Source organism: Leptosomus discolor, chromosome Z (assembly GCF_034619465.1).
Source record: "Leptosomus discolor isolate bLepDis1 chromosome Z, bLepDis1.hap2, whole genome shotgun sequence".
Lineage (NCBI taxonomy): Eukaryota > Metazoa > Chordata > Aves > Leptosomiformes > Leptosomidae > Leptosomus > Leptosomus discolor.
The window spans coordinates 56,601,230-56,618,158 of record NC_141419.1 but is presented as its reverse complement, the minus strand read 5'-3'; the positions used below and the strand labels follow the sequence as shown (position 1 = coordinate 56,618,158).

General features: G+C 37.3%; 1 protein-coding gene across 1 annotated transcript in view; it reads left to right on the top strand.

Annotated features, from left to right (window-relative positions):
• ADAMTSL1 (ADAMTS like 1) overlaps window positions 1-16,929 on the top strand; it is a 459,478-nt gene that overhangs the window by 105,567 nt on the left and 336,982 nt on the right. The window contains exon 2 of the mRNA XM_086479436.1: window positions 12,108-12,227. Coding sequence (XP_086335562.1) covers window positions 12,108-12,227 — 120 coding nt within the window. The remainder of the gene's footprint in view (window positions 1-12,107; window positions 12,228-16,929) is intronic.

Below are 16,929 nucleotides of genomic sequence, written 5' to 3'. Positions count from 1 at the left end.
TCCTGTTTTACATGGATGCCTTACCAATGCTGTAGCTTCAGGCCGGGAAAGAGACAATTTCAACTTCCTTGAAGCCAAGCAGACCCTCGGAGGTGCCTCATGGCAGGCATTTGGGAGCTTACTGAGAGGCTATTTGGTTCTTTGCTCTGTCTGCCTCTGTGCAGACTCTCTTAGCTGCTGGATACTGACTCTGTCTATGCTTCAACCTTAAATACATGTAGTAATCTTCTAGCAGTTCTGAGTAACTGCTGGATGTTGTACTTTATATAGTTGGTGTTACTTTCACTTATATATACCACAATTGTTTTTTAGTTAAACAGTACCACGTTTTAAACAGAAAGATAAGACAAACTGTACAAAAAGCATTTTAGGAGGGAATTCAGGTGCAATGACTCTCTCTGTTGTAAAATGTACTTAGGCTAGTACAGGATGTTATTTTATGCTCACTAATCATCAAATGATGAGATGCATTTTAGGACTGGATGCTTCTTCTAAAAGACATATTTTCCTTCATCCAAAAGTTATTGATGGGTAATGCAGAGTACATTGATGTCTTAATGCGGGAATTACATGTCTAGAACTGTATATCCTGATAATGGATGTGGCCTCTGGCCTTTAATACTGTGAAACTCTGAAAATGCTGTGAAAGACCATCTGGTGAGACTAAGAGGTGTATCTAACACAAAACAAGCTTCAAATAACTGCCACAAAAGGTGTATGACTCATGTTCTAGGGAATTCTCTCATTACTGACTGTAGGAACACAGTGAAAAGGGGTACTCTGTTGTATACACAGATAGGAAGACACCCTGTAATACAGGTGGTGAAAAGGACATTGGTTGGGCTCAGGAGAGGCAGTGGGATTTATAGCAACCTGGGAAGAGTGCAGGGAAAGTGTTCTCTGGATGGATGCACCAGCTCATAGCATTGGGCGGCTGCTGTGTCGCCACCCGATGCACTCAAACAGGGACTCAAATATTCTGAAAAGTGAATTAGAGACATAGTATCTTGCTAAACAGTACAGCCAGAAGGATGTATGGAAAGATGAATAAATAATTAGAAAGTCCTGCTGTGATTTTTTTTTTTTAAAAGTATTTATGTTAAAGTAGGTAAAATTCTTCAGCTGGTATAAATAGCTTAAATGAAGCTGTGTTAATTTACTCCAGACGGATAGCTGGTCTGTTACTTGCTAGTTTGTGTCAAATACCCAGCCCTGCTATCATCATCTCCAGAAACCGTTCAGCTCTTTATTTAGACCATAAAGATCTGAAAGAAGTTAGAAATTCTGATTGCAAGGGTCTGACCCAACTAACTTCATTGATAACACACGTGACAGGGATTTGTTATACTAAATATGGGGAGGTAAAAAAGGAAAACTTCCATGCTATAAAGACAAAGCTTCTCTTTGTTTTTTTTTTCCCCAAGGGAAAAAAGAAAGCCCAACTCCTATATCCTCATACTGTTCAGAGGTTTGGTATACTAAATATGGAGAGATAAAAAAGGAGACCTCCAGTGCTATAAAGGCTTTTTTTTTTTTTTCATCCCAAGTGAAAAAAAAGCCCAACTCCTATATCCACATACTGTTCAGAATTAAAAGGACTCTAGAGTTATTAAAACCAGTCTTACCATTGGCAGAAAGCGTTACAAATTTCATCAAATGTATTTTTAAACTAAAATACACGATGTAAGATCCAATGTGAAGAAAAAGATTCCTTAAAGTCTATGAATCAAGCATCTAATACAAGGACAATCACACTGGAAAGTTTTACACAAAATCTCATGCCACAAAGCTACTCATTCTGCAACTCTTCTCACTAGATGTCTTACTATTTCACAAGCATGAGAAAATCCTGGCTTCTGTTTCAGCATTGCACATGCTGCCACAAAAGCTTATGAATCTGGCCACAAAATACAAACAAAGCCAATCATTGTATTGATGGAAACAATGGTAGTTCAGCTACTTAGCCAAGAAAAAGCATACTCACCTGGATTGAATAGAATTTGCAATGCTTTATTATAAAGAAATGAGGTAGCTGAAACCTGTTTGATTGAATTGCAGGTCATAAAGATAGCATTACTACTGTTTTCTGATGTCTATGCTGGCTATTTGAAGCATCCTGCTTACTGTGAATACCGTATGATTTGATTAGTAGAAAACAGTACAAATATAATTAATACCCATCAGTGATCTGTCAGGACATTCCTGAGGTTCTAATCTCTAATAAAGCAGAGACATGGTCAGAGGCCCAACAATAGGACAAGACTGTAATGAACAAACTATGGTTTGCATAAAGAACCACACCTTGTGAAGAATTATGTTGTGATAATTGCCTTATTTTGCATTAATGTGATAGAGATACGATAAAATAAACAGGACCTTCCACCACCTGTACTTGAACTCTGTGTAACTAGGGTTTGAGCCAAAGGCTATAATGTCAGCTCCATGAATTTTCTACAGAGTTCATTGTTCTGTAACATAAGGAACTTGGAACAGTAAAAAAAGAAGAAATTCTTTTGCTTAAAATTTCTTTGGTGTTCATTGGTCCTGGGTCACGAAAGCCCAAGATTCAAATACAGAAGAAATTGTGAAGATTATAATTATAAAATAATTGTGAAATTTTATTTCATAAGAAAAATATTATGCTCAGAGTGCCTAGGAAGACTGATGAAGCAATTCTGGAGAACTTGCCATTGTCCTCTTCCAAAACAGACAAAATTGAAGAAGGAAGCCCAGAGGATTCTGTAGTTCAGCTGAAATAAAAAACTTCTGAGCAATTGGATTCAATGAAGAAAAACAACTTATTTAAATTATTTGGTCTCTAGATTAAATTAGATTATCTAATTATTTTCTTGGATGCATGTTTGTTGTTTGTTATTTCCTTATTACAGGATACTTGTATGAGTAGCATTTTTTCTAACAAGCACAAAAATACCAAGTGCAATAAATCGTGATAGCCCAAGTACAACTAATTATGATATACATTACAAAACAATGGTAAGTCTTGTTTTCTGCTTTCTTTCATCTTACTGATGGTTAGATAACCATCTGGAAGTGACTGATCTTGCTAATCCCATATGGTGGGTTGACCCTGGCCAAAATGCCAGGTGCCCACCAAAGCCACTCTATCACTCCCCCTCCTTAACAGGACAGGAGAGAGGAGAGGAAAAAAAAATAACAACAGGCTTGTGGGGTTGAGATAAGGACAGGGAGATCACTCAGCATTTACCGTCACGAGCAAAACAAACTCAACTGAAGGGAAATGTAACTTATTACCAATTAACTCAGAGAGGAGTAATGAGAAATAAAACCAAATCTTAAAACACCTTCCCTCCACCCCTCTCTCCTTTCCCGGGCATAACTTTGATCCCGATTTTCCTCCGTCCTCCCCCCCAGCGGCACAGGGGGGAAAACAGGGAATGGGGGTTGGGGTCAGTTCATCACACTGTTGTTTTCTGCCGCTTCTTCCTCCTCAGGGGGAGGACTCCTCACACATTTCACCTGCTCCAATGTGGGGTCCCCCTCACGGGAGAAAGCCCTCCATGACTTCTCCAACGTGAGTCTTCCCACGAGTTCAGTCCTTCGTGAACTGCTCCAGCGTGGGTCTCCTTCATGGTTTGCAGTCCTTCAGGAACTGACTGCTCCAGCGTGAGCCCCCCTCATGGGGTCTCTAGCAGCAAACCTGCTCCAGCGTGGGCTTCTCTCTCTCCACGGGCCACAGGTCCTGCCAGGAGCCTGCTCCGGTGCAGGCTTCCCACGGGGTCACAGCTTCCTTCAGGTATCCACCTACTCCAGCATGGGGGCCCTCCACGGGGTGTAGGCAGTCATCCGCTCCACCACCCATGGGCTGCAGGGGGACAGCCTGCTTCACCGTGGTCTTCACCACAGGCCGCAGGGAAATCGCTGCTCCGGCACCTGGAGCATCTCCTCCCCCTCCTTCTTCACTGACCTTGGTGTCTGCAGGACGTTTCTCTCACATATTCTCACTCCTCTCACTTGCTGCAATTACTGCTGCACAACAACTTTTTTCACTCTCTTAAACACGTTATCACAGAGGCGAAAAACGCTGTCGCTGATTGGCTCAGCCTTGGCCAGCGGCGGGTCCGTCTTAAAGCCGGCTGGCATTGGCTATATCCGACATAGGGAAAACTTCTAGCAACTTCATACAGAAGCCACCCCTGTAACCCCCCCGCTACCAAAACCTTGCCACGCAGACCCGTTACATCCCAGTTGATTATTTGTTTATGCAATTTGGTATAATTTGTTGTCTATTCTGGACTTTAGGAGGATATTGCAGGTCAGTGACCAGGTGCATTGCTAAATGAACATACTGAAGCTTGCAGAATTGTTTTCTGAAGCTGTTACTTGCTCCACTTTCTCACATGGCATATATAGTTTCTAACCATTTTAAAACTGCTTCATGTTTTGAAAAATGACAGTGGTGTTAACCATTCCCTTACCTGTTGATGTGAGGCAATGAAACAAGTGGTAGAAAATGAGTTCTCCAGTCTGTATATCTTGGTTTCCATTAACTGTGTGTCTCATAGCAATTTGTGTGTCTGCTTTCAAGTATTTTGACAACAGTATTTGTTTGACATGATTTGGAAAGCTTATTTGTCTTAAATTCAGACACAATCTTGCTCAAACCACAATAATTTTTTTTTTTATTTTTTAAAAAATAACTTGCTTGAGGAACTCGAGTCATACCCATCTAAATATCTGCTGTATATCTGGTAAATGAGAAACTAGATAGTGTTCTCAAGTATAATTTCAGCTGTTGTTCATGAAGCTTTCTAACATCAGTGCATTTTGTGTTAACTACAGATAGAAAGGTTCTAATCAGCATGATTTAAAAGGAAATATATAGCTTTGATTTGTTTGCTTCTATGTGACGTCACCTTTCTTCCCCCACAGCCTGATCATCTCTTTTTTTTTTTCTTTTTTCCCCTTTTTCTCTTGTTCTTTCTCTGCTTCCTCTCCCTCTACTTCTTTTTTTTTTTTTTTTTTTTTTTTTTTTGGCTAATGTTGCTTGGCAGCAGGAGAATTGCTGTGTTTTTGTGCATTCTGAATTTTTGCCACTCCATTTAATGGGGCCATATTGGCTTTCTCCCTTGTTGGTACACTGTGGGTCAAGTGTAGGCGTGTGCATGCTTTACAAGTTTATCCCCATCATTGCTAATGTCTGTCCAAGATGTTAGTAGCTGGTGGTTTTGTTTGAGGGACACTTCATGCTGTAATTCTTGAGTGCAAATCACTTTTTGTTTCTTTTGTTCATTTATAATGAGAGACTGAAATGGAGCTTAAATAATTCCTTCAATGAATACATTAACCAGACTCTTCTATTGTGGCTGTTTAAGAACTGAAAATAATTAGCACAAAGCCACATTTCCTTCACAGTGCTTTAAAAGCAGTCAGGGCATTACCATTAAGATAATAATGAATTCAGTCTCTGTGGAAAGGCAGGGAGGAAAGAAAAAAAGATTAAATATATTTCAAGACAAGCAAAAAGATTTCTGGTGGGAACATTTCACTGTTGAATAAAACATTCCCTTGGGAAATAAATTGCTATTTGGGTTTGTATTTTGAGGCACTTTGTGAGTACCTTCAGAGGAGCCAAATAAGAACCTCCTTCTCTCTTGAAAAATTCTAAACCTACAAAACCACTACAAACACTATCCCGTTTCCTAAGAGACAGGCTGTTAATTCAGAAACAATAATATCACCACTGTTTGGAAAGACTGGAAGCAGAAAGCAATATAGTTGATATCAGGTCTTGGGAAAAATTTGTTTTCCACAAGGTTAAATATTGGTTCGTTTGTTTATTTTTGTTTTTGTCACATAACTTGCCCAGGACATGTAAACCTATTTTGAGACATCAGAAGAAGATACTGAAGTAGTAAAAAATGCTATCTTAGTATTGATTTAATTTGTAAATCTAGACAACCCTTTTTTCCATTTGAAAGAAAGTTAGCAAGCTGAAAAACAAAGCCATAAAATGTAAGGATTGTAAGGCAAGAAATAGCTATTAATTATCCAAGCCCAGGAAAGCTAACCTCTAAAGGTTACTTTCCAAAAAAATTCTGCATGAACAAAGAGAACTTCCCTTCAGACCAGACTAACAAGAAAGGTAGGAAGAAATCCTGCTTATAGCAGTTAGCTTAGACCTGGAACAGTCTCTTCTACCTTCAGTAGAGATGCTGAACTTCTTCCAAGCATAATAAAGGACTGAAGGTGAGATGAAAACACAGAGGATATCCCGAGAATGTGACTACTTTCTTATAAGCTTTCTACTTGTTGTGGCTGCATGAGAGTTGTGTGTACAATTATCTGAGTTTTCTTCTGCCTTCTCGCATGGTGTTAAATGTTTTCTGTATAGTGACACCACTCCAGTAGGTGACTGTCCACCATGCCACTAATGGAGATGCTCACATGAAAGATATCATTAGCACATTTATCATTGGCATATGGGGACACTGGGAACTTAATCTCGTCACTTATGGCAGATTTATTACAATAGCCCACAGATTCCTTTAGTTTCATTACAGTGGCCTAGAAATTAAACAAATCACCTTGTCCGACCACACAAAATTTAAGGAAGAAAAAAATTTTTGTTTTGTTCTTGTTGTTTTGGCAAGAAAACTGTTTATTTGGACTGAATCCAAACAGAATTAAGTTTTATAGAAGGGAAGAGAGTTTTTGTGGCAAGAAAAGCTGTCTTCACAACCCTAGTTCAATTTATGTGAACTCAATGGTAAAAGAGAAAGAAAAACCTAAGCTGGAGGTATTAACCTCTTCCTAAAAATCAGATTTTTTTCTGTTTTGGAGACTACCTTATCTCTCAATTCACATTAGACAGGTATTCTGCTAGTCTTTGCTTTAAAGAAAGAGTTGACTTCGTGACAGCAAAGGCTTCAAATTATCAACCCTACTATAAATGCATTTATACAGCCTCTCTGATTACCTGGGCCTGCATATTTTCCTATAGAAGATCTGTTTGGAAGATTTTGAACATTTCTGAAGACCCAGTGTGCTAATGTGCGATACAGAAACATAGCACTTGGAGAGTGATGTCTTTAATTAAATAGGATAGTATCTCCTTTGGCATATATTCCTCTGAAAAACATAATGTTTTCACATCCAAGGAATTCCCAGAAGGAAACATGCAGAATAGATTTTAGATTGCACATATCTTTCTGGCTGTCCATGGAGGAATGAAAAGTGTTCTGAATAATTAACAGTGTCAGAATCAGGCTGTAAAACTTTTGCGTATTTTCAGTTCCTACATGGACTTTGGTAAAGACAAAAGCTTTTAGAATTCAGATTAGGAGCCAGACTACAATCACTTCTAAATCTGGGACCTCTGTTGGTCTTGTAGCCCACTCTACCCATCCTAATTCCACGTTGGAGAATAAAAAAAAAAAAAAAAAAAGAAAATTGGATCAAAATTGCAGCACAAAACTGTGGAAGATTAAAGGCAATGATAATAATTTTCTTATTTCAAAACTCCCTATTACATTTTGCTAAACATTTGCTTGAGGCATTAGTGGTACTAATCAAGTTCATTAGGCAGCTAGCAGTGGTTTAGACACACCTTTGAGTCTTCTAGGATATCTTTCCTTCTTACGTGATTGTATCTTTCAGGGCTGAGGGATGCAGTAAAACTCTTGTTACCCGCATAAAAGTGTGACACTTTCATTTGAAAGTGTGCAAGCAATAAAGTGGAATGTTATTGTTAGCTTTTATTGAGAGTAATTCAGTGTTGAAATACGTGTGTAAGTTGCTATGCAGTGCAGCTTAAACCAAAAAGGGTGTTGCACCGTAACTTGGCTTGTTAAAAGCCTGTATTCCTCATCCCTCACTATAAATGTCATTGTACCTTTCTGATGTTTAATACCTTAATTTCTGTCATATGCTTCGTTTTCTAATTTGTTTCTGTCATAAAATGCAAGAGATTCATGCCTAAGAATGCTGCTAATAAGGAAAAGTAATCCTTATTGTCGATACACTCAAGGCCTCTTGAAAAAAAGGGTAAGCTTAAAGAATGTGATTTAAAAAATCTTTTTGTCAGAAGTATTTTTAATATACCGGTACATATTTTTTTGCCTCAAGTTTTGATATTAGTAATAATTTTTTGGGTGCATTGGGCTTTGAATTTGAAAAAATAAGAAAGGCTTTGACTGAGCAACTGTTGTCTTGAAACTAGTCCTGGGATGTGCCCAAATAGTTAATTATAAGTCTTTAAGGCCACATTTGACATTTCCGCTTTGTGAGCGAGATACTTTGGAATCCCTTGGCCTCTGTGCTGAGAAAGGTGCTGTTGAAGGTACCATGATTATTTGCATCAGATTTCTGGTCTGTATTGTTATTTCTATGCCTCTTGAATTCAGCAAAGTATCACTATTACACCTTGCTAACAAAGAATTGTTAGTAGTTTACTTTATTGCTTGTCACAGCAAAGTTAATGAAGCTACTTCCACAGTGGGACAGTACTCAAGAGCAGGAAAGCTTAGACTCTTTGGACTGGGATGCATCCTTCCACTCTCTGGTTTGTACTAGGTTTTTTTTTTTCTAAATCTATGTATGTCTGCCCAGCTCCTCAAAGATTTCTGCCCCATGGACTCACACCACTGAATCTAATGGAACAACTAATTTTTTGCACTGATCTAAGAGAGATGAAATGAGAAAACCATTATTGCTTAGATTCTTGTTGGAATTTTGTCTCACCTCAATTTCATAAAAGTCTCCTTTGTAATGTCAGCTGGGCATCTGAATACCCAGACAGTTTCCTCATGCTGAGAAACTTTGGTGCTACATTGTTGATCTTCATGTAGGCATTACTGAAAGCTCATTTGCAGTGTTGTTTGCAGGTTCTTGAGAAGCTGCACATTGCTGTGGGTGATTGCTTCCAGGCCACGCTTTCTTCATATTGTTTGCTTGTTGCTTAAGAAAGGTTCAGTTGTCTTATTTTTGGAGTTGGTTTTCTAAGCTCATCTGGTCATAAACTGAAGGAACAGAGATGAGACATGTGGTGGCTGTGTTACAATGATAATAGGTTTAGTGAGGGAACGGAATGGTGAGATATATGTAGCCAAGACTTTAAGGAAACTTGAAAAATAGAAAACAGTCTTTCCAGATAATAATCCAATTCACTGACACTCATCTTAAATGGATTGATTCCAGCTGTCTCAGTAAGGGTGGCCATACTGTACTAAGTTTCATCAGCAGATGTATAAAATACAGTGAACCCAGGAGCAGCTACTGCTCAAAGTAGGAAAGTGTATTATATAAATCGAGAGGAAAGTAACCTTTTTTAGATGACTGTGTGCTTTTCAGTTTTCTCCTTTTTTCAAGACTTTATAATTCAGATTTGATGAGAAAAAAAAAAATCATGACTTCATTACTGCTTCTCTTGATTTTTATTTCTCATCTTCTTAATCTTCAGTTTCCTAATGTATTTTTTGACTTTCTCGGTCTGTCTGTTCTTCCTGAATAATGCCTCTGGCAGCTGCTTCTCTCCCATGCAATTATCAGCAGTTAAACCATTAGTGTTGATATGGTAAATAGTGAAGTTTTAAAAGTTAGCAGTACTTTTTTGAGATTATCGATACTGCATTCTTTATGAAGTCTTTATTTTAACTATTGATAGCTTAGGAAGAGAACACAGTATTCAATAGGTGTGGTTTCTTTTTGAAAACCAGTTAGAAATTGTAATGACAGGAAGTTCACTTACACGGAAAAGATTTTGCAGAATCTGGCTATATTTGTATAGGGGCAAAATAAGTGAAGTAGGAAGGTGAATCATCGGTGAGGAAGAGACTTTTTTACACTGATGGTAATTTGACTTCTGAAATTAGAAACACAAAATTGTAAGAAAACCTAATTAGTCATAGTTTTATCTTTACACAGGCTGACCACAAGTGCTTAAAATCACAAGAAGATACTGTTACTTAAAAATATAGTAAAACTACATCTTTCCTTTCTTGAAACATCTTTTATTGTTGAACATGTGTTACCACTCCTGAGACGAAACATTTTTATAAAATATAAGCTTCAGGAACAATTTTATTTGTAAAATAATGATTTGACCACAATTTTTATGACAAATACAGTATGTGTAGGTAGCAGGGCTTCTTTTTCTTTTGGACGTAGGCATGTTTCTTCCTCTGACACTCCTGAAGATTCTTCATTGCCATGACTCAATAGTATAAGAGTAGTATCAGTGGGTGTATCTCTCAATGTTATCCAGAAGACCAGAAGCTAAGTATTAAAACCCACACTTGTAAAACTCTGTTCCTTTTTTGGAAAATGCTGGGTTTGGCTTTTTTTTTTTTTTTTTTTTTTTTTTTTTAATTTAAAATTTACAGCAGAGAAGCTGAAAGCAAAAGAATTAGGTGCTGTTTATTTTACTACTAGACACAAGAGGCTTATGTCAAAGAAAAACTCTGCTATGTTAACCAGTATTAAGTTTGGATTCAGGGACTCTTACTGCTTCCCATTACCCACTTCATATTAAGATAGTCCCATCCCCCACTTTAATTTTATTAGCTCATCTCCTTCTAGTCACCCCATTATAGCTGCATGAGTTTTGCAGCAGCTCTGATCTCACTTCCCAGCTGGCAAGAAGGACTGCCTCCTCCCAAACAGCAGTACCAACTCACTTGTAGGGAGTGGCAAGGCAAATCTATACTTCATCCTCCCCCTGGACACTACACATCATATTCATGGTACTCCCAGGCCCTTCTTTCTGAACTTCTCAGCTAGGATAAGTAGAGCCAGGATAACTATGGCATCTGGCTGTCCAGAGGGATGAATACAGGAAATAGTCATCATGAAAGCAGCAGAGCATGGGCTTTCTTCTCAGTAAAATACATTTAGTAATACAACACTTGTGAGTAATAACAACAGTCCATTTATAAGTCCTGTCCTAATCTTAAATACATGAGGATTTACCATATCTACCATTCCTGATTAAAGTATCTTGTCCTGCGGACAGAGAAACAGAAAAAGATAACCAGAAACTTCAAACTCCACGATTACCATGCGTGTGTATCTCACGTACGTTTATAGGAAGATAAATCAATATCTCATATAAATAAATTATTTATGGTTGTTACACTTGCCTGATTCATACTAGAGTTGCAGTATAAAATATTCTTACTTAGCCATTTTGATAAAACTTACTATTCTTTCACGGTGCATCACTTTCAAAATTTGTTTTGTGAAGTGATGAAAACTGAATATCTTCTAGATTTCCAGCTGACAATATACATCTGCATTGGTTGTTAACATTGTTTATGGATGTTTTACATATAGTGGAATCCTTTATAGTCAGTCTAATAAAAAAAACGGCGTATTCTGTTAATATCCTCCTTTATATTCCACAGATTTCGAACATTTAAAATTTACTTTAAACCTAAAAAAGAAAAAAATTCTTTGGCTTGGATAACCAAAGGAAAAAAAGGTGTGGGAGCATGAAGAATGATGTGGATTTGTTTTCATTATTTCTTTCCAAAAGCTGTAACAATGCCATAATAGTTCCTAGAAGTTTTGATAGGTGTTGGTTAGACACTTACTGAAGAAACAGTTTCTTTGACAAGTAGCTTATACATCTTCCCAAACCTCAAAATAGTAGGTGTGAAGTTAGTTTAAATGATTTTGAACACATGTGCATATCTGGGTTTGCTAGCCAAAGTACTTATATATAATTTTTTTCTGGTCCTCAGAAGTTTTAAACTCTAACTTCTTCGACAGAGCAGTCAAAGCGCTGGACAAACATTATGTGTTCCAAAAAACAAAAATACACTCTAAAAATTCAATTCACAAAAGAGGTTTTAACTGTTATACCATAGCTGTAAGTAACAACACAGAAACTTCTTTTACAAGAGAATCTCATGTAAATGGCAGTTCTTCATTAACTTACTGGCTTTTTTTAATGCATGTCTTGGTTTTCATGAATGGCAGTGCTGACCAGTTAGAATGAGTTTAGTACTGGAAGACGAAGGACCATTAGTGGACATTTTAATGTTCCAGTCTGATATATCTGGATATTATGATTGTGTCTATGACAGAATTAAAATTTTGTTCTTCCTAATCTTATGTTTTCTTTGTAGGTTTGTGGAGACCAAAATCAAGGAGCAGTTTTCCTACGTGAATTTACGTTGATTCGGAGAGAAAGTCTTCATGATGATTTCCTATCTGATTTGCTGAATAACCACAAACCAGAAGATCCGGTAGGAATCTTCTATTATTATAAAATATTTGATCAGAAATGCTTGCAGAAATACAGATTTTCCTGTTATGTCTTTCGTTTTGCTTCGCCAATTTATGGAAAGTTACGAAATTTTATTTGCTACGTTAAAATGTCATCCTAAAAATATTGGAAATTTCATGTAAATAAAGACTTGTTCATAGGATGAGAGTGAAATGCACGTGAGGTTTCATTATTTTTAAGGACAGATTTTTTTTCAAAAGAAGCACTGATTGGTGTTTTGCTTTCTAACAAAAATTTTTCTTGTTCAGAATTTTGGCAGCTTAATTTGCTAACATTGATTTGCACATGTAAAGAGAGGGGGTTTTTATTAAATATGAATAAAGTTAAATTCAAAGGTTATGTAAAAAACAAGCAATGCTCTGAAAAGAATAATTTTATAAAATTCACATTAAGAAAGAGGGAAAAGAGTTTTGTGAGAAATATATTATCACTCTCTGCTGTATATACCTGGCTAGATAGTTGGTTTAGATCTGAAGAATTTAGTGTCTGTCTAGCAGCTAATTCTCTGACAAATTTGAAGAAAAAGATGTAGAAATAAAGAACTTGGGAGTCATGCTTAGTCATGTTTTAATATGAAATAGAGCAAGCCAGCTTATTTTATTCTCCAGTAAATTTATAGGTCTGATATTTTCAAGGGCTGATATGTTATGATGTCCATCTTGTGGTTTAACAGAAGTGGTGGTGCATTAACATCTGATATTACCATGAACTGGTGATATATTTTAGGGATTAAAGTTCAAAATAAAGACACTACAGGATAGGAAAAGAAAACAGAAGTGATTCTAGAATAATTAAGTGTTGGCACAACTATGCTTACCTCCTTTTTAATCAACTTTTTCTCATAGCCTCAAAGGGCGATACCTGAAGTTACCTTTCTCAGCACATGACTGAATATCAGCCAAATACCAGTGGTGGGAGCATGTAGAGCTAGAACTTTGGAAGGATAGTGTGAGTTTCTTTTGATAAGTCTTGTTGCTCAGGTCAAAGGTTAACATAAGGAGTGGAGGTATTAAAGAATCCACTGTGTTTGTGCTAATCCATCTGCTTTAAGACAAATTACCTTAGTGCTTTACAACTGCTAAAAGAGATTTCAACACTTTGTTCTGCACTGGGGGTAATTTTATGCAGTTCAGGACTGTATCGAGCAACTGCTTTACTGCCAGGAAAATAAAGATTCATTGAACAGAGTGTGCCGATTTTCCGCTATCCTGATCCGCTTATCGAGGAGGTATGGCTGAAATTGTTATTCATTAAAACCACTTATTCTCTGTGGTGCACAGAAGCAAGCAACATTTTATTACAGTGTTGTTCGTACCAGTGAACTGATTTGTTGTTTTTCTGAGTTGTGCTGGTCTTATGCCTGTTTGGAAGTCTATCTTGATTGTATTCACACAAGCAGAAATTATTCTGCAAATTGTTCATAGATTTGACTTTGAAGTAATGTTCTTTTTTAATTGTTATTTCACAAGGGTGCTCAGCCATTCCTGTGATCTTCTTTCTGTGTAGCTGTGTATGTATGAAAACACAGCTATACTGAAAGAATATTGCACAGAAAATAAGATTTTGCAGTCTTCATTTAGGTATGATTTAAGGAACTTTTATTCCAACCTAATCTCTTTCTGATACTATCTTCAACTACTGAAACATATACTGTTTTCTCTGCATGACCAATTCAGTACAGAACAGGTAGTATGGAAAAGCTTGAAGTAACTTTTCTGTATTTTGCCTGAAATATTTTAAATACGTGTATGGTCTCCTGACTTGTTTACCGTGTGCTAAACAGGCCGATATTACTCAATGCATAGGACCATTCCTTTTTTTTCCTGTAATTTCCACTGTGATCATGGTGTATCTAATGAGAAAATCTACTGCAAAAATGTTTTTCGAATAAATGAGACACAGAGAAAACAGCCTCTTTTATCATACTTCCCCAGTAAGTCTCCCACTTTAGCGCTTTTTAGGAGGCCTGTGACTAACACAGGGTAGGCTTATCTGTTTGTAGCTTTTCAAAATTAGTGTACACACAGAACCTCTGTGCAGCTAGTTCCTTAATTATAATTTATAAATATTTTTAAACTTTTTATTTTCCCCTGATGATGACATGAGATGGTTAATGCTTTCTGGAAAAATTCAAGCTGGCAATGCAGATCTAGAAGTTACTGTCTGAAGAAAGTGTCTTCACTCTTCAAAAATAGACCATGTATGAATATTTCTGTGGGTAGCTGAGAGCATCCGAAAAGGTTGATTCACTTCTGATGTTGAAAAGTAATAATCCATAACTCCATAACCATTTGGGAGAAGAGATGCATTTCTAGAGGTAAGTATTTGTGGTATAAATGAGAGAATAGCCACAGCTGGTAAGCAGACATGTATAGGTTTCTGGGCCTATGCCTTAAGGCTGTTAGCAGTGGTGCTATAATAACACCTTGCAATTCACAGAGAAAGCTGGGGAGATCAAATGAGCTATTGGGTTTTTTGTAACCAGTTACTACAGCAAATATGCTTAATGAGGAAATATACCTGCATGTGAGGCAGTTTTAAGCAATTACTTGTAAGCCTGCGTGTTAGAAGTTATAATTAGCCCGATTATCTTAGCTTGCGATAGTCAATGTCCAGTGAAGAATACAAAACAGTATGTCACTTTTTTTTTTTTTTGCAATACCATCATGGCTGCTCTGTTTCTACAAGCTGTAGGCTGTACCTTGGCCATTGAAATGGCTTGCAAGTAATGTGTTTTAGCCTTTTAATACTGTAGCCACTAGGTCTTAGAGTTTCCATTTCAATGTAAGTACTAAACCCCAAGTCTATTGGTGTAGCTTTACCATCGTTGACTTCAGGGGGGGGAAATTACCAGAAGACAGAGGAAGTTTTATATTTTTATCATTTTCTGTCTTGTGCAAAGACCATAGCTGAGATTACACTTACAAAATTATTCAAAGGTAACCACTGAGGTATGGAACTCTCAATTCCTAAATTATGTTATTTTTCTTTCTTTTTCTGGAAAAAATATTGAAAAGAATTTAAGAACTAGGACAAAATAATTAAAATATAATGGAGCACATGGATTTAGAATGTTTAGTGGAAACAAAACTTAGGGTTAAAGAAATTCCTAGTTTAAAAAAATGTCCCAAAGACTCTTCTCCTACAATTTTCTGAAAGTTCCTATTTATGTGTTCCTGAAAGTCAGAGATAATACTATTTGGGATTCATGAATCCTGAGGTAACTCCATAAGAAGTAGCTGTTGTACTGAGAAAGTATTTAAAAACTTAGATTAAAAGTATTTAAAAACCTAGATAAAAAGTTTTGTGTGCTGAGGTTTGATTCTGGGATAGTTATTGACTAGAATTTGTCTACAGCATTATGAAGTAACAGTGAAAGCAAGCCCTGTATAAAGTGAAGAATATCTAAGATTTTGTGTGTCTAAGCTTTGGATTTTTTCCTGTGTAACAACTGACTCTGATATTTGCAGTGTACAGCTTATGCATCTTAGATGGATGGGATAATTTTCAGAGTTTAAATATCATGAACATTTTACTTATCCTTACTTAAGCTGTAATTTTTTATTTCCTTTGTACTCTGAATTATTTGGTGTGTAACGGTAGAGAATACTCAGCCTGTTGACTAAGCAATTTCCAGAGAGATCCAAATCAAACTGTGGCTTTGTCTGGGGTGGTAAATAAAGCCGAGGGAAACAATTAGGGCACAGATTTCTCACATGCCACTTGTAGCAGCTGCATGGCATGGCAGAACATGGTTTGTGAAGCCATAACCATTTGGTTTCTTTAGAACAACAGGATGCCCCTAGGCCACAGGTTAAACATCATTGCTGTGGGAGAATCTTACATCTTTAGAGGTGAGAACAGCCTCTTCAGTTTTTTCAGAGAAATGGAAACTTGACTGCAGATAGTGGGATTCTTTTCTACCATATAACCTGGCTTAGCTTTTTCATCAGTTCAGAAAAATGGCTTGGCCACCAGCCGATAAATTGTGTTCTGATTTTACTGAGTAACATCATCCTTTGTGTTACTCTTCTCACAACTGATAATTGTCAAGTTCTTTGTAGTAATCTTTAAAAAAATTATTTTCATAAAGTCATAGAATCATTAGGTTGGAACAGACCTCTGAGATCAAGTCCAACCATTGACCTGATACCACCATGCCCACTAAACCATGTCCCAAAGTGCCACATCTACACATTTTTTGAACACCTCCAGGGATGGTGACTCCAGCACTTCCCTGGACAGCCTGTTCCAATGTTTGACCACTCTTTCAGTAAAGAATTTTTTCCTAATGTCCAATCTAAACCTCCCCTGACGCAACTTGAGGCCATTTGCTCTTGTCCTGTCACTTATCACTTGGGAGAAGAGACTGACCCCGACCACACTACAACCTCCTTTCAGGTAGTTGTAGAGAGCAATAAGGTGTCCCCTCAGCCTCCTCTTCTGCAGACTAAACAACCCCAGTTCGCTTAGGCACTCCTCATAAAACCTGTTCTCCAGACCCTTCACCAGCTTCATTGCTCTTCTCTGGACACGCTCCAGCACCTCAATGTCTTTCTTGTAGTGAGGGCCCCAAAAGTGAACACATTATTTGAGGTGCGGCCTCACCAGTGCCCAGAACAGGGGCACAATCACCTCCCTACTCCTGCTGGCTATACTAT